At 39.0% G+C, this 17,355-nt stretch overlaps 1 protein-coding gene and 1 long non-coding RNA gene across 7 annotated transcripts in view; one reads left to right on the top strand and one right to left on the bottom strand.

Annotated features, from left to right (window-relative positions):
• PITPNM3 (PITPNM family member 3) overlaps nucleotides 1–17,355 on the bottom strand; it is a 51,748-nt gene that overhangs the window by 2,389 nt on the left and 32,004 nt on the right. For 3 of the 6 annotated variants that reach the window (XM_071765383.1, XM_071765387.1, XM_071765388.1), the window contains 12 exons: nucleotides 15,263–15,432; nucleotides 11,448–11,618; nucleotides 10,923–11,117; nucleotides 10,065–10,213; nucleotides 9,046–9,162; nucleotides 8,348–8,464; nucleotides 7,757–7,905; nucleotides 7,192–7,341; nucleotides 6,584–6,767; nucleotides 6,078–6,206; nucleotides 5,418–5,694; nucleotides 3–747 (listed from right to left, as the gene is read on the bottom strand). In XM_071765383.1, the coding sequence (XP_071621484.1) occupies nucleotides 656–747; nucleotides 5,418–5,694; nucleotides 6,078–6,206; nucleotides 6,584–6,767; nucleotides 7,192–7,341; nucleotides 7,757–7,905; nucleotides 8,348–8,464; nucleotides 9,046–9,162; nucleotides 10,065–10,213; nucleotides 10,923–11,117; nucleotides 11,448–11,618; nucleotides 15,263–15,432 (1,900 nt within the window). In that variant the 3' untranslated portion in view covers nucleotides 3–655. Of the gene's footprint in view, nucleotides 1–2; nucleotides 748–2,000; nucleotides 3,311–5,417; nucleotides 5,695–6,077; nucleotides 6,207–6,583; nucleotides 6,768–7,191; nucleotides 7,342–7,756; nucleotides 7,906–8,347; nucleotides 8,465–9,045; nucleotides 9,163–10,064; nucleotides 10,214–10,922; nucleotides 11,118–11,447; nucleotides 11,619–15,262; nucleotides 15,433–17,355 lie in introns of those variants that run through there. The other 3 variants (XM_071765386.1, XM_071765384.1, XM_071765385.1) reach the window with 3 other exon arrangements.
• Nucleotides 7,901–8,896, top strand: LOC139806157 (uncharacterized). Its single transcript, XR_011730148.1, has 2 exons — nucleotides 7,901–7,987; nucleotides 8,773–8,896. It is a non-coding gene; the product is annotated as an uncharacterized lncRNA (long non-coding RNA).

The following is a 17,355-nucleotide window of genomic DNA, read 5'->3' as shown; positions in this document are numbered from 1 at the left end:
TCTTTGCTTAAAGGCAAGGAAGATTTTATTTAAGTGACTTAACATATTAAGATTTTAAAAACCAGCTCACATCAAAATCTGTACCAGTTATAGAAATCTTACTCCTTATTTCATACTAAGAAATTCATTATCGTACATTTGTTTAATCTTTACAAGGCAGCCATAAGAAATATAAGCATTTGTCACCAAACAGAACCTTCTCACTAACAAACGATATTTAAAAGTATGCACGTAATAAAACTATCAACTGAAAGAACATGTACAATTTCAAGTTTCCTTGTATTAATTCAGTTGTCAGTGGACAGCTCCTTTCCCTCTCCCACAAATAGAAAAATAAGTTGTGCAGAAGGCTTGTGGTTCTGTGAGAGGACTGCTATTCTGGGCCCTATACCAGTGCTCCCAGAATAAACTTAGCTTTAAAGTTTGCAATCTCTCAATTAGGTTTTAGTATTGTGATCTCTGGTATACTGTCTCCCAGCACATCACAGTAAACCTGCCCCCCTCACTTTTCCCCTGTAAGTTCTGTAAATCCTTATAAATGACAGTCATTTGTTTTATGTTCTCCTGTCCCCCACAGTTATATCCAGTTTCAAATGTAGCTTATTGAGAGAAATACAAAGAGGGTAAACTGTAATCCCCTTACCTTGGGCTTGAACTAAAATGAGGGAAAGAGGAAATACCAACACCTGACTTCAATTCCAGAGTCCATGGCACAGGATTCTAGCTGCTCCAGGCCATTTCTTATTTCTGAAAAAAAAAGAGTTCTTTTCATCCAGAAAAATATATTACTACCTCAATTTTTTTGTGCGGGACTGAATATAGGATAATCTGTAGGAACCTATACTTACACTGGAGCGATTAAACATGGAATTCAAATTACCTTGTTACACCCACAATTTCTGCTGAAGCTATGAACACAGACCATGAAGAAACACTGTTATAGAAGTTGAGGTAAGTTGGAAGGTTTTGTGTTTATGAGAATCCTATCCTGTACCAGCTCCAGATGAGGATGGAAAGTGCCACTTTGTCCCCTGCATGCCTGAAATAAACAATTCAACTCAGAAATTTTGAGTTCAGATCCCCCATTTCAAGCTCTAATCAGAAAAATGATGACATTGCCGTGTACAGTCTCTTCTATCCATTGTTGAGCCAATAAGCTTATAAAAAAAGTGCCCATACTTTACACAAAAGTGTAATAACTTAGTACTTTTATGATGTACTCACCTTTCTGTGCTTAGATGCAAGGGGAGTGGGGAACTGGGGTTTGTTCAGTATTTGTTCAGTAATAGTTGTTAAAGTAGTGAATTTTAAAAAAATGAAAACACCTAATGATTTCAGGTATTATTAAAAATGCTTGTAAACAAAGTTTTTTGCAAGTTTAAGGCAGGAAACAATACAGAAAGAAAGACCAATTTCATTTTTTCCCTTCTAAATTTAGACTGTGAAGCATATGGTACTATAGATCTCAGTATTAGGGATTTGCTAAATTACAGACATTGGTAGTACCCTGGCCTAAAGATTGCGATGTATAAATAGGATGACTTGTTCACTAATGGTGGCAAACAAATTCTATTTTGCAGAATGGTAGAGCTTCCAGATAAGGTGTCATTGTACTGCTTATTTTAATAGTTGATTGAAATGTATATGTTTTTGTTTCTTTAGTTTACTGCTAGTTCCACTTCTGCATAACCATGAAAGTTTTAACTGTTTAGAAATTACTTTCATTGGTATTAGAGGAACACGTGAAGTAATCTGTAAGAATTAAGAATATTTTTGTATAAGCAAATTAAAGTGGCAGCTCTCAGAAACCCCAATGAACAAGAATTATCAATGTCACGTCATTTTTACACCTAAGAAAATTTTATGCTGAATAGGTATAAGCCACACCTCATAACTAAGTAGGAGTACTTTGGTCAAGCAGGAATCTGATCCAAGAATACTTGGATCAGTCCAAGGACTTCTCTGCCCCTTTCTCTTCTGTGTAGACTGTAACACTTCCCTAGCCTATAAAGTTTAAGGACTGTAGGACCAAGCTTACCCTTAGTAAATGGCCTGCTTAGGAGTACTGATAATCCTTCCGAGAAAGTACCAGTGGCAAATAGAATGCCTATGGACCACTATATGAAGTTTCATGTGGACAAGGTGTGTAACTAAAATTTATGCTAGAAAGCTATGCTAGAAAAGTAGTAGTGATTCATCAGGCAATCTTCAGGGAACACCCCAAGCTGAGATTAAAAAAAACTAAAACAAAACACAAAACTCTAGTGGTTCAACACGCCTGAGGTGCCCAGCCATTGGCACAGATTATGTGTTGAAATGCCAATCTACTTGCAGGATGTCTAAACATTCTCTCAGCTACAACAGAAGTTGTTTTACCATTTAGTGGCAACTGGCTTCTGCTTTCAAGACAAATGCATTTGGCATCTGATGTTTCAGATCAGCTCCTAACTAACATGAAGCTTCAACCTCCAAGCTAATGCCTGTATCACTGTTTGCCAAAGTGCTCAGCTGGAGGTATGTGATCAGGATATAAACCATTCCATCCCTGAGCAATAGGTAGTGTTGGTATTATGCAAAGGCCACATGATCTCTTATAGATCATAAGAAATTAAACTAGGGAAAATATTTTTAGCTTGATTTCAATATCATGTGCAGAAACTCTGAAATTGTTACCAGTCTAAATCATGCGCGCACACACACGTACAGATACACACACACACGCTAGCATTTGTTTTACGGCTATTAGCTCATTGTATTCTCAACAGAAGCCAGCACAGTGATTACTGTAAAGGTGGCCCAGTTATTAACAGAAATACACAGAATCGGAGTTTTCATTGCATGGTACCCTGCAAAATGACATTGTGTCTGCAAGAGTAAAAGACAGACCTTAACCTAAGAGATTTCTCTAACCTTGTGCCCAGACACTACTTTAATAGTCACAGACTTACACAAAGATTCCTCTCTTGAAAGGAAACAAGCCTTTCTACTGCAGCAAGTTAGAACAAAACAGATTCTTGAGTCTCTGGGATGGTAGAGGTAGACAGTTAAAGCAACATTAGCTTTGAAATTTGCAGCAGGAACAGTGTTTACTGTCAGGAGACAAGCTAAACAACACCCAGTGCCTAAAAAGAACTTTGCAATCGATTACTGTTTTTAGGTTCCCTCATCAAATTTAAGATTTGCCTAATGAGTTTATCCCTCACAAGCCTTGGATTTCCATGCCTACTTTAAAATAACAAGGAGGTGCATGCTAACAGTGAACTTACTGAAGGGAGATGCAGTCCAGTGTACCTATGCAATCTTCTCCTAGCTGCAAAGGACAGGGGAAGAAATGGACTATATAATTAGAATTAGTGCACACAGCGGGCCAAGACAGAACACAGAATAGTTTGTGGGTTAAAAATTACATGCAATACTACTGGGAAAGTAAACCTGAAGGCTGCTTCAATGTAGTTTGTGGCTATCTTTCACTTAGCTTTTGTAGCTGGCTGACATGACAACAGAGCATAAAACCCCAGGCCCCTGTAGTTACCTGCTCCCAGTTAGTGTGAGCTATCAAACTTTTGATAACTTTCTTAAATCTTTAGCAACAATCACCGTGTCCCTTAAAGCAAGCATAAAACCAAAATTCTGATGTGCCAGAGATTTCAGGACATTTGAAACTGGCAAATGAAAATCTTGCCAAGTAATGTCTAAAAAAATAAAGATCTTATTTATAAGCTACTTTGCTGCCTTTTAAGGCAAGAGCCACATTACTAAGCCCTTAAAAACTCGCTTAAACTTTTGGGTGAGTACAGAGCGTAGTCTTAGGTTTACTTCTGCACTGTCTTAAGTTTTACGTAGCATTTCTTGTTTTCTTTATGTGTCTTAAAATCATTAACTAATACACTTGTTGAGAGACTGTTTCTGGTCTAGCTACAGACAAGGAAAACCTGAATGCAAGGGGGACGGAGAGGAGAAGAGACATGGAACCCTCTCCACCCCAACTCCTTGAAATTAAAAACAAACACACACATCTAAATCAGAAATCAATCAACTTCAAGCCATCTCATTGTCAATAGCCTGGTTTTAACTTTTAAAGAAAAGGGGTTTTATGTGCACTGGTAACTTCATTGAAGGTTTTAAAGCATGTTTCAGTTCAGTCATCAAAACTCGGCAAATTTAGTGCAGTGGGAGTATCTTCATGAAGAAAATGCAAACTGCTATTACATTAAACAACCTACAACACTTTAGAAATATTACCAGTTAGGGAAAATTTCACACATTTGACTTAGTAACTTTGCTGAGAGATCTGAGAGTAATTCAAATTGTTAGGAAAACCAATTTGGCACCTGTAATTTGGCACATCTATTTGAAGCTCAAATGCTTCTGAATACTACGGATTATCTTACCACAGCAGTTGCTACAAAATATGAGAAGGTAAACAATTTACTCATAAGACTCCCATCACTTCTTTTCTCCTCCAGTGTATTCTAGTTAGAATAAAATGATAGTTCTGAAGTTTGCAGATCCCTTAGTAAAAGGGCTCCCCCTTTAGCTTACTATCTGAGGATCTGTCTCTGAGATGGTTAGAGCTATCTTCTTACTCGGAGTAGTCCACACATTTTGCACAGTCACCAAATTCCACGAAACAACGTGATCTTTGTACACTGGCACATTATTCTGTATACAGCAACACTGACTGCTTCAAACTGTGGCAGACACATTTATTTCTAACATGAAGATTTTATGATTTGGTTCAGAAGTAGAGTTCTTCCGTTCACTTGCCATAGAGCAACTCACACAAAACACGAGAGCCCCTGTTGAGGTGGGCTGACCAATACTGTAAGCTGAAAGGAAATCTTGGGTTTAAGTCACCCAAAAAGCATCTTGGCGTACAAATCCTGACCTCCACTATTGTGGTTCCCACCTCTGCTTCCCTTGCAAGTGTATCGCTTTATCAAAAGGGAAGTGGAAACAGATAGAACTATTTAGCGTTTAAAGTGTAAACCTCTGTACCTTTGAGACCTAGCACTTACGCTTTGCGTGCATCTGGTTAGCTGGTACCACAATCCCTCTGAGTAAAATCAGCCTGTTACAGCTTTTTCTCTTATTGCACATTCGATTAAAATCTGCTGTAAAAAATAACCAGAGATATTTCCTGATGTTTGATGTTGTAAGCACTTGAGAAGGTTTTAGATTGTTTTAAAATTTCCCAATAAATGTGTCAAGAGGAATGGATGTGACGTTCCCCAGTTGGTGTAAGAAGGCAGATTCCAGAGTAGGGGAGACTTCAAAGTACAGGTTCCCTTCTATATCTCCTAGTTTGAAGCTGCCTACATAATATCTTTGAGGCATGCCTATAACTTTAACCGGGTGCACCCAAGATCTATATTCCCAAGCTTACTAGGGGACAGATTCAAATTTGTGAACTCCACCTCGAACCCAAGCAATGGGGGGCAAATGCCTGTCATGGTCTTTGTCTGATTCGGGCTGGCTCTGGGCACGCTCTGGCTTGGGGTTTGAAGAAGGTGGGTCAGGTTGCTGTACAGACATAGTCCTACGGAGATGGTTTCTTTTGCGCAAAAACTCAGGTTGGGAGTGGAGGCCAAAGCTGCCTTTTCTCAGTATCATTCGAGAGTTGTTCTTCTTCGGTCGTGAATGGAGACTGAACTCCAGTGAGGCCAAGTGAGCTGCATAACCTTCACTGAGGAACTGAAATAAGAAGGAAAGAAAGGGAATGACTAATTACTGATGCCTTGACCTATGAGCTCCATGATAAATAAACTTCCTAACTTTGGCATCCCAGTTAAGATATGTAAAGAGTACAAAAACTCCACTCATGTTTGTTTTTCAGTGACCTATTCTATTTTGTCATTCAGCAATATGTGATGAATGCACTTGCAGATACAACCTGTGACCACTAAATTCTCTATTCACTTACCAGAAAAAGCCTCATCTGAAACCAGAACTGCCCTTCTTTCTCTGAAACATTGTCTCCCCTCTTAATTTTTTTCAAGTGTGTGCGTAGTTTGCACACACATGCTTTTCCTTGTTACCCCCTAGGACTTCCTGACTGAGTAACAAGAGTTACTTACTTGACACTGTGCCTGGTATTTCTTTGTTGATCGTCCAACTATGTAGATCTGGGATGGTGACAGAGCCAAGACATTGTACACAGAAATATCCTTCATGGAACCATATGCAGCACAGATTTTGATGTGGCACTGAAACAAATATTACTTCCAAAGTGAATGCTCTATTGAATACCATGCATTACAAGGATGGCACTCGTTTTGCAATGAAGCAGCAGATGAGTCAATTGTTAACAACCTCATTCTGTAAAACACAGAACGCTAAATCTGTCTGCTTGCATGCCAGCAAGAACTACGGATATACGCAAAGGAAAGAACTAGCAGTTCATTTATTTATTTGTCATGCCAGCAGGCCCCTTCAGGTGTTTTTATCAGCTTTCCCTGCTCTTTAAAAAGTGAGAAAAGAAATGAGGTGAGATTTACTTTTCAAAAGGAAGGGAGATCTCGAACTTCACTGAATGACATTCTATGGAAAAAAGGTTTTAAGGCTACAAACAGGAGTCTAGTACCTCTTGCATGAGGTTCCGGAGAAAAATGGTCTTTTGACGCAGTGGGTCATGAACAAGTCCATCTGAGAAGAAGATCATCCCTTGTGGAAAGTTATGTTGAGACAACCATGAAACCACACGCTGTTTTTGCATATCTGGACGACCAGTAATATAGATAATCAGATATCCCAGGTCTTGCCAATGCCTGTGAAAAACAGCAGGTAAATTATGCAGGTGCGAAAGAGAAACAATTATCCCAGGGCAGGCCAGCACTTCTTTGCTCAGGACAGACAGAGGTAGAAGTTGGATGTTATCCTTCAACAAGCATCCTTCAGCATGCCTAAGTCTGTGCTCCTATCAAAAAAATAAGCAACTTTTAGTCTCAAGGCAACTTAAACTACAATTTTTGAAGCAAACCACAGCATTTTAAGATTCCTCTGACAATCAGGCTGACATGATGTCCAAGCAAATACAGAATTGTATCTGCAAAGAATCCTGGCTTTTAAAGTGTAGTAAAGTGTAGTTAAAAGTGTAGTTAAAAAAAAAACAAACCTATCCCGCTCTCTTCCTATTGTGTTTAAACTGGAAAGTCAGAGATTTAAAAAATGAGGTGTGCAAACCTGACTTACCTGACAACATCAACAGCCCCAGCTCGGACTTTGGGGTCACTTCCCATAATTGAAACACTTGCTGCAAATGAACCATCAATGCTGAACACAACACATTCCATTCCTCGGGGAAGAACAGTCAGGTAACTCGCGGCACTGCTCTGGTCCCCTCTGTAGAGGCAAAGCAATAAATAAATTGAAAAAGCAAAATGCCAGAATGCTATACCCCTCAGCAGTCTTTTCCCCAGTGAACAGGCTGCAAAATATCCCAAGTCATATATGCTTGCCACAAAGAAGACTGATTACAGTCCAGTCCCCATTTTTTGACTAAGTGCTCCTAAATTGAATTGCACTGAGGATTTGTGTTGCAGTAGGGATAAAATGCACCGACTTGGGCACCTCTAAACTGGCCAGTGAAAAGATGATCACTGCTTCAAATCTAAGCTGACAAGACAGTGACAAGACCAAGAAAAGACAACTATACAATCAAAAATCCCCTTTCACACCCCCTTCAATCTTACACACTTTGGTGTCTTCGTGATCACAATCACCCATCACAGCTGTAGTTCCAGCTTGGAGCTATTACCTGACAACCATTCTGATGGGATACACACCCACTCTCAGTCTCTTCTGTTTGGGTATGCTGTAGGATATCCGGCCACTGCTGTTGGATATCTCCGTGTCAAAATACACCCACCTACCCGAAGATGGCTCAGTCATTATGAAGATATCAACCTGCAAAAACAAGGAAATGGTCATGTAGTGTGACAGCAGGAAACACACTCCCTATTTAAAGGGCTGGCCAAACCTAGATTATGTAAGTATGCCCTACTATGACTTTTACTAAAAGGAAGTTTCAACGGACTTCAAAACTCAGTAAAAACTTCACAGAGGGTCCTCTCAATTAGAAAATGCTTCCTAACACACAATGTAATATTTTATTGCCTTCATCATTTAAAGCACTCAGCTTAGCACTGAAGGCATCAAACAAGGGTATAGAGCTCAGAAATTTGGCAGAAACCCTAAATTAGAAATAATTTCAGCTTGCATGTATTTATTACATACTTTCCCTCACTGCAAGACTTCCTCGGGTACTATACATGTGTGCTACATTCAACAACTGTGTCCAGTGAAAGCTGGTTCAGAAGAACAAGGAAATTTATTACCCAGACTTCACCTTTTCACCTGTTAAAGCCACCATGTCGAGAGGTCCATACATAAAGCGCCCAACTAGAACCTGAGGACCATCTTCTGCTGCAATGACATCATTAGCTCGGTGATTAGCAGTGACATTCTGAAACAAGCACAGAAGGTGGGAAGGGTAAAGTTTGCCTTTGTGATGAGGCTACTGTCTCTATTATGTTGTTATGAACAGTGACACAGAAACAGAGTCCTGGACAGTGTCTCTGAGGTACGTCACAGTGCACCTCAGAACACCTAGAAAAACTACATTCCTACTTCAGATGGAGCCACGTTTTCCAGGAATGGTGGGTTCCTGAACAGATTTTATCTTTATCTTATTTTTTATCTTAATTGACATTTCCAACTGAAATCTGAAAATCCAACAGCATCTGAAAAAAATATCTTTTTCTTGAGTTACAGATTCATCTAGCACAGAAGAAATACAAGAACAACCTCTTTTAACCCCTCTGTTATTTGAAGGAAGAAATGTGCTTTCTCCTAACATGTAGTGATAAACCAAGAATAAATTGTTCCCATTCCCTAACTGCTAATTTGTCTGCTTCTGGATTATACCAGCAGTTTTCAGATCTGTAGTAATATTCAATTATGTAAACATATGTTTTGGAGACGTCACCTAAATTGCTGCCAAACACAAGTTATATAGCTGCCATATACATCCAGATCTATACTTACTCTCAATTTGACGTGTGTCCTTTTGCGTAGCCATTTTTCACGTGGATTGGACGGACTTAGGGTTGCTGCATCCAGGTTGTAATTTTCCTTGAAATTTACATTTTCATACCTCATCACCTGAAATTATATTAATATTTTAATAAACAGTGTGTAGCCTGTGGAGTCTGGGTACTTGGCAAAGACAGGGAAAGTACATTGCTGCCCCAGCTGAATGACACTGCAGAGCCAAAAGCACAATGAAAGCAGACAGAAGTAGAGGACATATGTTCTTATTAATCGTACAGACAAATAAACTGAATTCACTCTGTTGGCCAACACTGATCTCAAGTATTTATTGAACAGCTTTTCCATTCACAACAGAGCTTGCACTTCCTTCCAGAGAAAAAGGTGAAAATGTTGTCTGCTCATGCTCTGCAAAGTCAGTAAAGCAGCTTAAGACCACAGAAGTGTTTTTTGTGTCCTCGATGGACACTTATCCTTAAGTCACTGTGAGCTGCTGTCTTAACTACTGAGACAGCAGAACAAGAGACTCATTACATGGCTCACAAATAAAGTCTGAAGAGGCAGTGCACAGAAAAAGCCTTGAAGTAAGCTAGTCCAGTTACAGAAGAGACAATACTTTCAAACTGCTGGTTCATTATCAAATGGTATGCTAATAATTTGATTTTTAGTACAGAAATACATAATTAAGGCTGGAAATGGCCTACTCCTTCAAAAACAGGAGGAAACTAATACATAATACAGGGTTATACTGATTTGGAGCACAGGAGGGGTGATTGCTCCCAGTCACACAGTCTGCATTAAGAACACCAGCCAGCAGTACTAAAGCAGGGCACCTTCACCTCTCCAGTAAATCCACATCTGTCTTTCCTACATCCAGTTGTATGTGATGCAAACACAGTTAGCCATCTGACTGAAAAAAAGATCAAAAGACCCATCACCCTTGGAAGATGCAATTAACAATCACAAAGTTATTTGTCGCAGAGAGAAAAAATAATAATAATTAAAAAATCAATGACCTGTCTTAAAATAAAGGCCACAACATCTGTTGATTCCCAGTAGCTGGCATGGAAGAGATGCGGAAGGGCCACAGTTGGAAAGGCTGTCAGCACATCTGGACAATACAAGGCATAATCTATTCGTTTTGTTCCCCACCACTTTGCTGTAACTACAAAAAACCCAAACAAAATAGCATTACGTTTCTATAAGGTATCTTCTTAATAAATCTCTTGCCATTTTTATGCTTAAGCTAGATAATTGAATGAGGTCTCCCGCTTTTTTAATCTTGACATTCAGAGCTTGTTAAAGGCATCTATCAAACACAAAATCGCTGTTTTCACTGACTGCATCATCACTTAAATGCCTGAAATCTAAAATATTTTATTTGGTTCAAGTTTCGGAAAACAGAAATCATCTCAGCATGATTTCTACTGTTTCTTGGTTCATGGAAAATACACAGTGAAAGACTATTGCTTTTATGATCGTTTTATAGAGTAAGAATTACAAATACTTCCACAAGAGTGAATGGAATATAAGGACTCATCAAACCTTTATTATGACTAACAAATCTTATCTAACTATACTTCTTTTTGCCTGGAACATGCTATTAAATCCCTGTTAGTATGCAACTCCTAATGACTGTTCATGAGTGGAACCTTGATATAAAACTTTGACTTCACTTCTATTATTTTATGTAGGTAATTACAAACAGAAGCTAAATTGTGTTATTTAAAATTTTAGCAACTTAGGCTGTTCTTATTCTCCCAAAATTTCCAAGCAGGTAATTTTCATTTTCATAAAAAACATCTCCACAGAAAGGATATGGAGTGAAAGGTTGCTGCCATATCAGACAGCACGTAGCACCAGGTTTCACTCACTGTTGGTGAGGTATGCTGATGGCAAACTTTCTGTTGACCCTGAGTTTTCACTATTTGTGCTGGCCAAGCTCAACTTTCTTGTTTTTCCTTGCGGTTGATCAGATGCATTTGGAGATCCAGGAGTCTCTTGAGAGAAAGGTATGTTCAAAGAGCAGTTCTCAAGGAAAAGAGTGCTGTGGTTGTTAATAGCATCACCTGCAGGTTATGGAAATGAAAATAGTAATAAAAATTACCTATGGGATAAACAACATGGCTTTGGAACTAGTGTGTGTGTGTAATTAAGTTATTTGGTTTAAATACAGAGCTGATGAGCATTAGATAGTAGTATAACTCCCTATGATCTTCTGCCTTCCAAAAGTAGACATGGCCTGAAAGATTCTGGTTTGTTTTAGAATAAGCCTGAATATCTCAATTGCATCAGACAACACAAAGAGCTGCCCTGCAACTAAATCCTCTCAAGCTGTGTAAGGAGAGAATGCTGAGGAGGACACCACCTAAGGAGAGATATGAAAATTGCCACTATACCTAACTGGTGAGATCTTCCATCCCCTAGTGGGTATCTCTGGTACCGTGGGACACTGAATGGGGGCAGGAGATGGAATCTTTTCTCCAGCAGTGGTTCAAGTCTGCAGGCAGAGGGGTCAGCAGAGTGAAAGAAACTGTACACTTGGCTGCAGGCTGGACGGACCTGGCATACTTGGATGAGAATGAGACAAAGAAAGAGAGTTCAGTATTTCCCCTTTACAATTTTGAAGGAGTCTATACAGAAACAGTTATTATGGTCTTCTGCAAACTCCAGATTGCCCTCAAGACATGTTTGACATGGCATTGTTCCCAGGCACAAGACAAACACATCCTTACCTGGAAGCCATGAAGGAAGATGAGTTTTAAAAGAAGGTGTCATGGAATATTAGATCTAACAGAGTCTATCTTAAGTGACATCTCTCACTACAGCACTCATCATGAAATGAAAACAAAACAAGCCAAAACAGACTACTTGGTGGGGTTTTTTTCTCATTCTCAAGAGCAACAGCCAAGGTATTTGCATATCAGCAAAACTACAATGAGTAAACCAGACGCTGTACATCTTCCTCTGCTGCAGTCACAGAAAATCACCAAGAGCCACATCAGAAAACACTACATTCTTACTTGTTTTCCCAAGTGCTTTCCATGCTGCTGAGAGGGGTCTAAACATTCATGTTCTGGTTCCTGCTGCTATTAATGGTATACAGGGACAAAACTTGATACAGGCTATATGGATGTTGCCAAGTTCTAAGCTTAAAAATTGATACTGAGTTGTAGTGGCAGCGTTGCCACAAACAGGTCAGAACACTAGTGTTTTGTTCTGTTCTATATACGTGTGCACTATAAAGGCTACAGCCCAGGCACACTGTGTTTTTTCTCAAAGTAGTAAGACTATTAACCTTTTACTTGTAAAAACCTTCTCAAGATGCTTTGAGTACTATGATGAATCATATTCATTGGGACTGCTTTATTGAATATGTTCTGTGCTAAACTGTCTAGGACACTTGAGTTCATGTCATGAAGATGTCAATACTCAGCCCCTCAAGAAATGCTCTGAGACAAACTTTTCAGTAAGAATATACTTATATAAGATCCAGTTCTTACAAATAAATAACTTTTTTTTTCTTCTTTGGACATGCAGTGTGTACTGTATTTTGCAGTCACACTGACTTGCTCTGAGGATGGTGCAACATCTCTAATTCTGCGGGATTTTTGTCACATAAAGTGAAGGGTGTGGATGTCTTTGAGGGCATTAAGATTTGTGGGTAACTTTCCCCCCCATGTTCTCTTTCTAAAACCTTCTAAGACTGTTATCAGTGACAACTACCAGGTTTCCAGCGGCAGGATAACAAAAACCTGCTTTTGACAGGATGACTGTGCATCAATCAGCACATAAAAAGAAAGCGGGGAGGTAATAAGACTGTTTGTTGACGACTCTACAATCTTACCCCTTTCCTACCTTAAGCCACCCATCTGCAAAAAACATAGCCCGTGAGACACTTCTGTAAAGTAACTTTCTACAGTTCTCTGGGAACCACTATCAAGTTCCCTTTTTTCCTAAGATTCTCCAAGTAGGATACTAAGTGCACCCATCAGTTAATAGCACTCTGAAAACTAAGTAAATTCTCCCACCTATTCCAGCTAATTGCATCACAAGAGAAGTAGAAGGCAAACACCAGCAAAACCACAAAGATCCAAGACTAGTTTTAACAGCTTCTTTCAAGCTCTATTTTGTTCTTACTGTTTGCTGCCAGAAAAAAGTGGTCACCTGTGTGAGAATATTTAAGCACAGCAGAAGTTAATTCCTTGCAATGAAACTATAATTCTCTTGCAGAGCCCTAATGAAGCAGTGTGAAGTACATTCTGTAAGGTAAAGCACTGCACTGCATTATAATGAAAAGTGTATCTCTGCAAGCCTGTAACTTTGGCATAAGCCTGTAACTTTTAGCATAATACTTCTTCTATGGGAACTTTTTCTGTGTATGTCTGCCTTCTGTACATGAAGAAAAGGCTGAGAGAAAGAAAGCCAGGAAAGCAAACAGCAGGGTTACAAAAGTCATGAGCACAGGGCAAATTATGATATTTAGTGGCAACATGAGAGCATGTCCTCCGAGTTATTAGCTGTTTTCATGCCCCTGTTTCAACCTTGCACAGGAATATAGCACATCGTGTTCTACAGAAGATTACTGTGGCATTTAGCAGTATTAGTTTCTAATCTGATCCCCGATAACAAGTGCAAAATACCCTACCACTGCAGCCATCCTAAGATAGGACAGTGCCACTTTGTGGATGTAACTAAATGCTTATAGTATATTCAGAGTTCTAAAAAAACACCAACATTTTCATGTCAGTGGGCACTTGTGGGCATGTCATGTCAAAGGGCTCTTGATTCTTCTCACCTAACTTCCAATTGGTTGCATGATAGGTTTCCATTTGCCTCTTCTCAGCTGTGCCACAATTGTCACTTTAAAAAGGGATTCTCTCATCATATGTTCCTCTAAAGACAAATTATGCTTCAAACAGACTGTGCTCACTTTGGAATGTGTTTGACATGCAGGGCAGTTGAGCTACTTTCAAAGCATGCTCCATGCTGGGTAGCAGAGGGAGAATGAAAATGAGAGGTAATTTGAAATAAATAGTTTTAAATACTAGCAATTAATGTGAACATTTCCAGTGAAAGTACCTGGAGATTCTAGGTCAAAGATTTTGAATCAAGGAGACAACAGTAATACTGATAGATTTTTCTACATGTAGCCCTACCAAAAAAAGCCTCAACTCCCTGTCCCAACTCCCCCAGCAAAACCCCCACCATCTTCAGAGGGAAGTGTTGCTAACCTTGTAAAGAGAACTGTAAGACAGAAAAATGATCCATAGAAAAAGCCAGCCATCACCTATGTAATTTTTGTTCATTTTCCTGGCAGTTCTTTCACAGAGGCAAGAGGCCTTTATTTGTGAAAATACATATGAATTCCCATTCTCTTTAACTGAGCTTTGTACTAAAAATGTGAGAAATAAAATGCAAATGGAAGTTTAATTATTGTCTCTTAGGAACTTGCTAAAAAATTTTGCCAGATTTCTAAAGGGCTGTCAGAAAGACAAGGGTTTGGTCATTTTTTTAAATTATGGCAGGAAAAAAAATTCAGTTTGTATTACTTTTCACTTTATTCCTGCAATCAAATGTGATGTTACTCAAAACTCTATATACTAAGAAGAAAAGAAATCGGGAATGTTAAATTTTTGTCTCTTCTCACTATTGCAGCTGATTTTTTGTGCTATCCAAACCTCACACAATGAAAAGAGGCGAAATGCCCACTGCATTTTGGAAAGTAAAGCCTTGCTTTAACTGAAAAAATTCCAGATATAGTTAGAAAGTAAACAAAAAAATCCTGTATGTGTCTGATCACCAGCCTCTGCTACCAGAGAGTCAAAAACAGTTCACAACCAATACACACAGGGGTCAATATTGTGCATAAAGCCAGATGTGAACTAGGTGCAATGCTCAGCCAAGCACAGATGTTACTTTTGGTATCTTTTTTAAGGACTGATCCTCAGTGAAGTGTAAGCTTCATGTTGTATGACATAAAATACAGCAGGGTAAAAGATACATTACTGTAAATGGTTAAGCAGTGACATCCCTGGGACAACCCTCACCAATTCAGTACCTATCTACACTAACACTCCCATCTTTTAGAGGAAGAAACTTACCTCATGCCCCAACCTTTAACTAGGCTCCTTTATTTATCTCCTTTCATATGAGTGTCTTTGTTTACAAAGGTCATAAAGCAGCCTGTATTCTGACCCCAGAAAGAGCTTACCATCCAGGCCAGGCAGAACAGTACTCCTCATGGCCAGCACCAAACCAAGCGGTGATCCAAAGAGGAAGAAATCAGACACCTCGAATTCGAATCGGCCCAGGTTTACTTCTGAGAGACTGGAATTCACAGGAGGAAAGTCGGCACCATCTTTCAATACATTTGAGTGGATGCTGGGCAAAGAAAATGCACTGATTCAACAATAATGAAAAGGACATCCAGACAAAAGGATCCATCCCCAAAACAGACTGCTTAGAAAGCTCTAGCATTTATATATAGATCCAAGCAACATGCCTCAAACTATAGATAAACATTGCAGTAGAGCAGCCACTTATCACGACTTCCAGTGCGGCTATTCAGTAAATTTACTACCTTCAACATGCAAGAGTTTTCTACAGAATGCTTATTGGCAATTTATACAAGGAGTCTGAGACTGAACTTCACATCCCCTCCTCCCTCTTAGCAGTACAGATGTATGTAAGCTTATGCTGAAACTTCTCCTACAAATTCTAACCTACTCAAGTTGTATAAAGACAACGGTATTAAGAGGTTACAGTCAAGGTATGTTACATGGGTACATAATAAATATAAATATAAATAATTATAATATATATATATATATATATAAATATTGTTCTAATCTGTTCCCTGAGCTAGAAATTAGAATTTCACACTACTTTTCAACTATTTATTACAAGTTAAACTTAGCAATGGTTATAGACAGCTTTAAATATTTTAAGTGATTTAAATATTTTAATTTAATTTGTATGCCATGTATGCATGAGGTGAATTCCAATCACCTGTCCTCACTGACAAAGACTCACCCCTCATTTAGTTGTACTGGAGATAAACAACTACATTCAGAAGCAGAAAAGTGGCATATACACCCGCTGCCCAGACATGACACAGAGCAGAACATGCCTCCAGAGTGTGCAGAGCCTGACTGAGAGATGCTGACATCAACCAAAGCTGTAACTGAAGCCCTCAAGAGTTATCTGCACATTACACTCTGCATCAAGTGACCAAGAATGGATCAGAATCCAGAAATCCTGAAGACTGGTCCCAAATCAGGACAAAAATCCAAGTCTCTCTTTCAATTTGAGAACCCAGTGACACTCTCAGTTTATAACCTGATGTTATTAACTGAAACCCTGGGGACTGAAGTTAGGCCCCCTGTGAGGAAGGAATGAAGAAAGCCAAGAATTAAATCTACTATCAGCACAGCAGCTAAGACTTACTTCTCCATGCCAAAAGCACTCACACAAAAAGCACAAGCTGACACACTGAAACACAACCAGAGTACATAGGACAAGGACATTTTTGAGTAAAAGAGCCATCTTTGTAACCTCATTACTCACACTGGCACAGGACTGCTAAACTGTAGCAAATGATATCATGGGGAAAAAAGTCTTAATGATCTCGTACAAGTCTCACAGGCAGGAAACCAAAGACTTAGAATGTCTCTATGAACAGGGTGGGTCAGAGGATGACATCATCTGGTTTGATCTGGGGGGTTTTTGCTCCTTCTTCACCTTACCAAGGAATTTTTTCTGCCACTTTTAGCATGCGTTTGTGTAGCTATTCCTCAATAATTTAGCAATGACCTAAAGTTTGAGAAGTCAAAAACAGGAATGGAAGATAATACTTTTCTATCTGCTTGCTTAAGCACCGTTGCATGTAAGCTTCCAGTTTAAAATCATACATACACAGGGAATGAAAAACAGCTTGGAAGAAAACTATAATCTTTATCTTTTAATTGCACTGTTGTCCACCAAGTCTGAAGTGCTTCATATGAGCCAATACCATGCTTTAAATCTAACATAGTACTTCTTCTACACAAGAACAAATGATTGACCAAAAAAATCTTCCAGATTTCAGTCATAGACAAGCAAAAAACAATCATGCTGCCTCAGAGGGAAGACATTTTCCAACATATAAATATCAAAAAAACACAATGTTTTGAAAATAAAAGCAGAATTGTCAACAAAAGCGAAGCAATGCACATTCAGTCAAAGCAAGAAAATAAAATGACCTCAAACTGCTACTAACAAAACTGCCCAACTTGAAGCAAAGCACATATGAAGTCTGCACTATAC

This window comes from Heliangelus exortis, chromosome 21 (assembly GCF_036169615.1).
Source record: "Heliangelus exortis chromosome 21, bHelExo1.hap1, whole genome shotgun sequence".
NCBI classification, from domain to species: Eukaryota; Metazoa; Chordata; class Aves; order Apodiformes; family Trochilidae; genus Heliangelus; species Heliangelus exortis.
The sequence above is the reverse complement of the archived record's forward strand: the minus strand, read 5'-3'. Positions and strand labels throughout refer to the sequence as shown.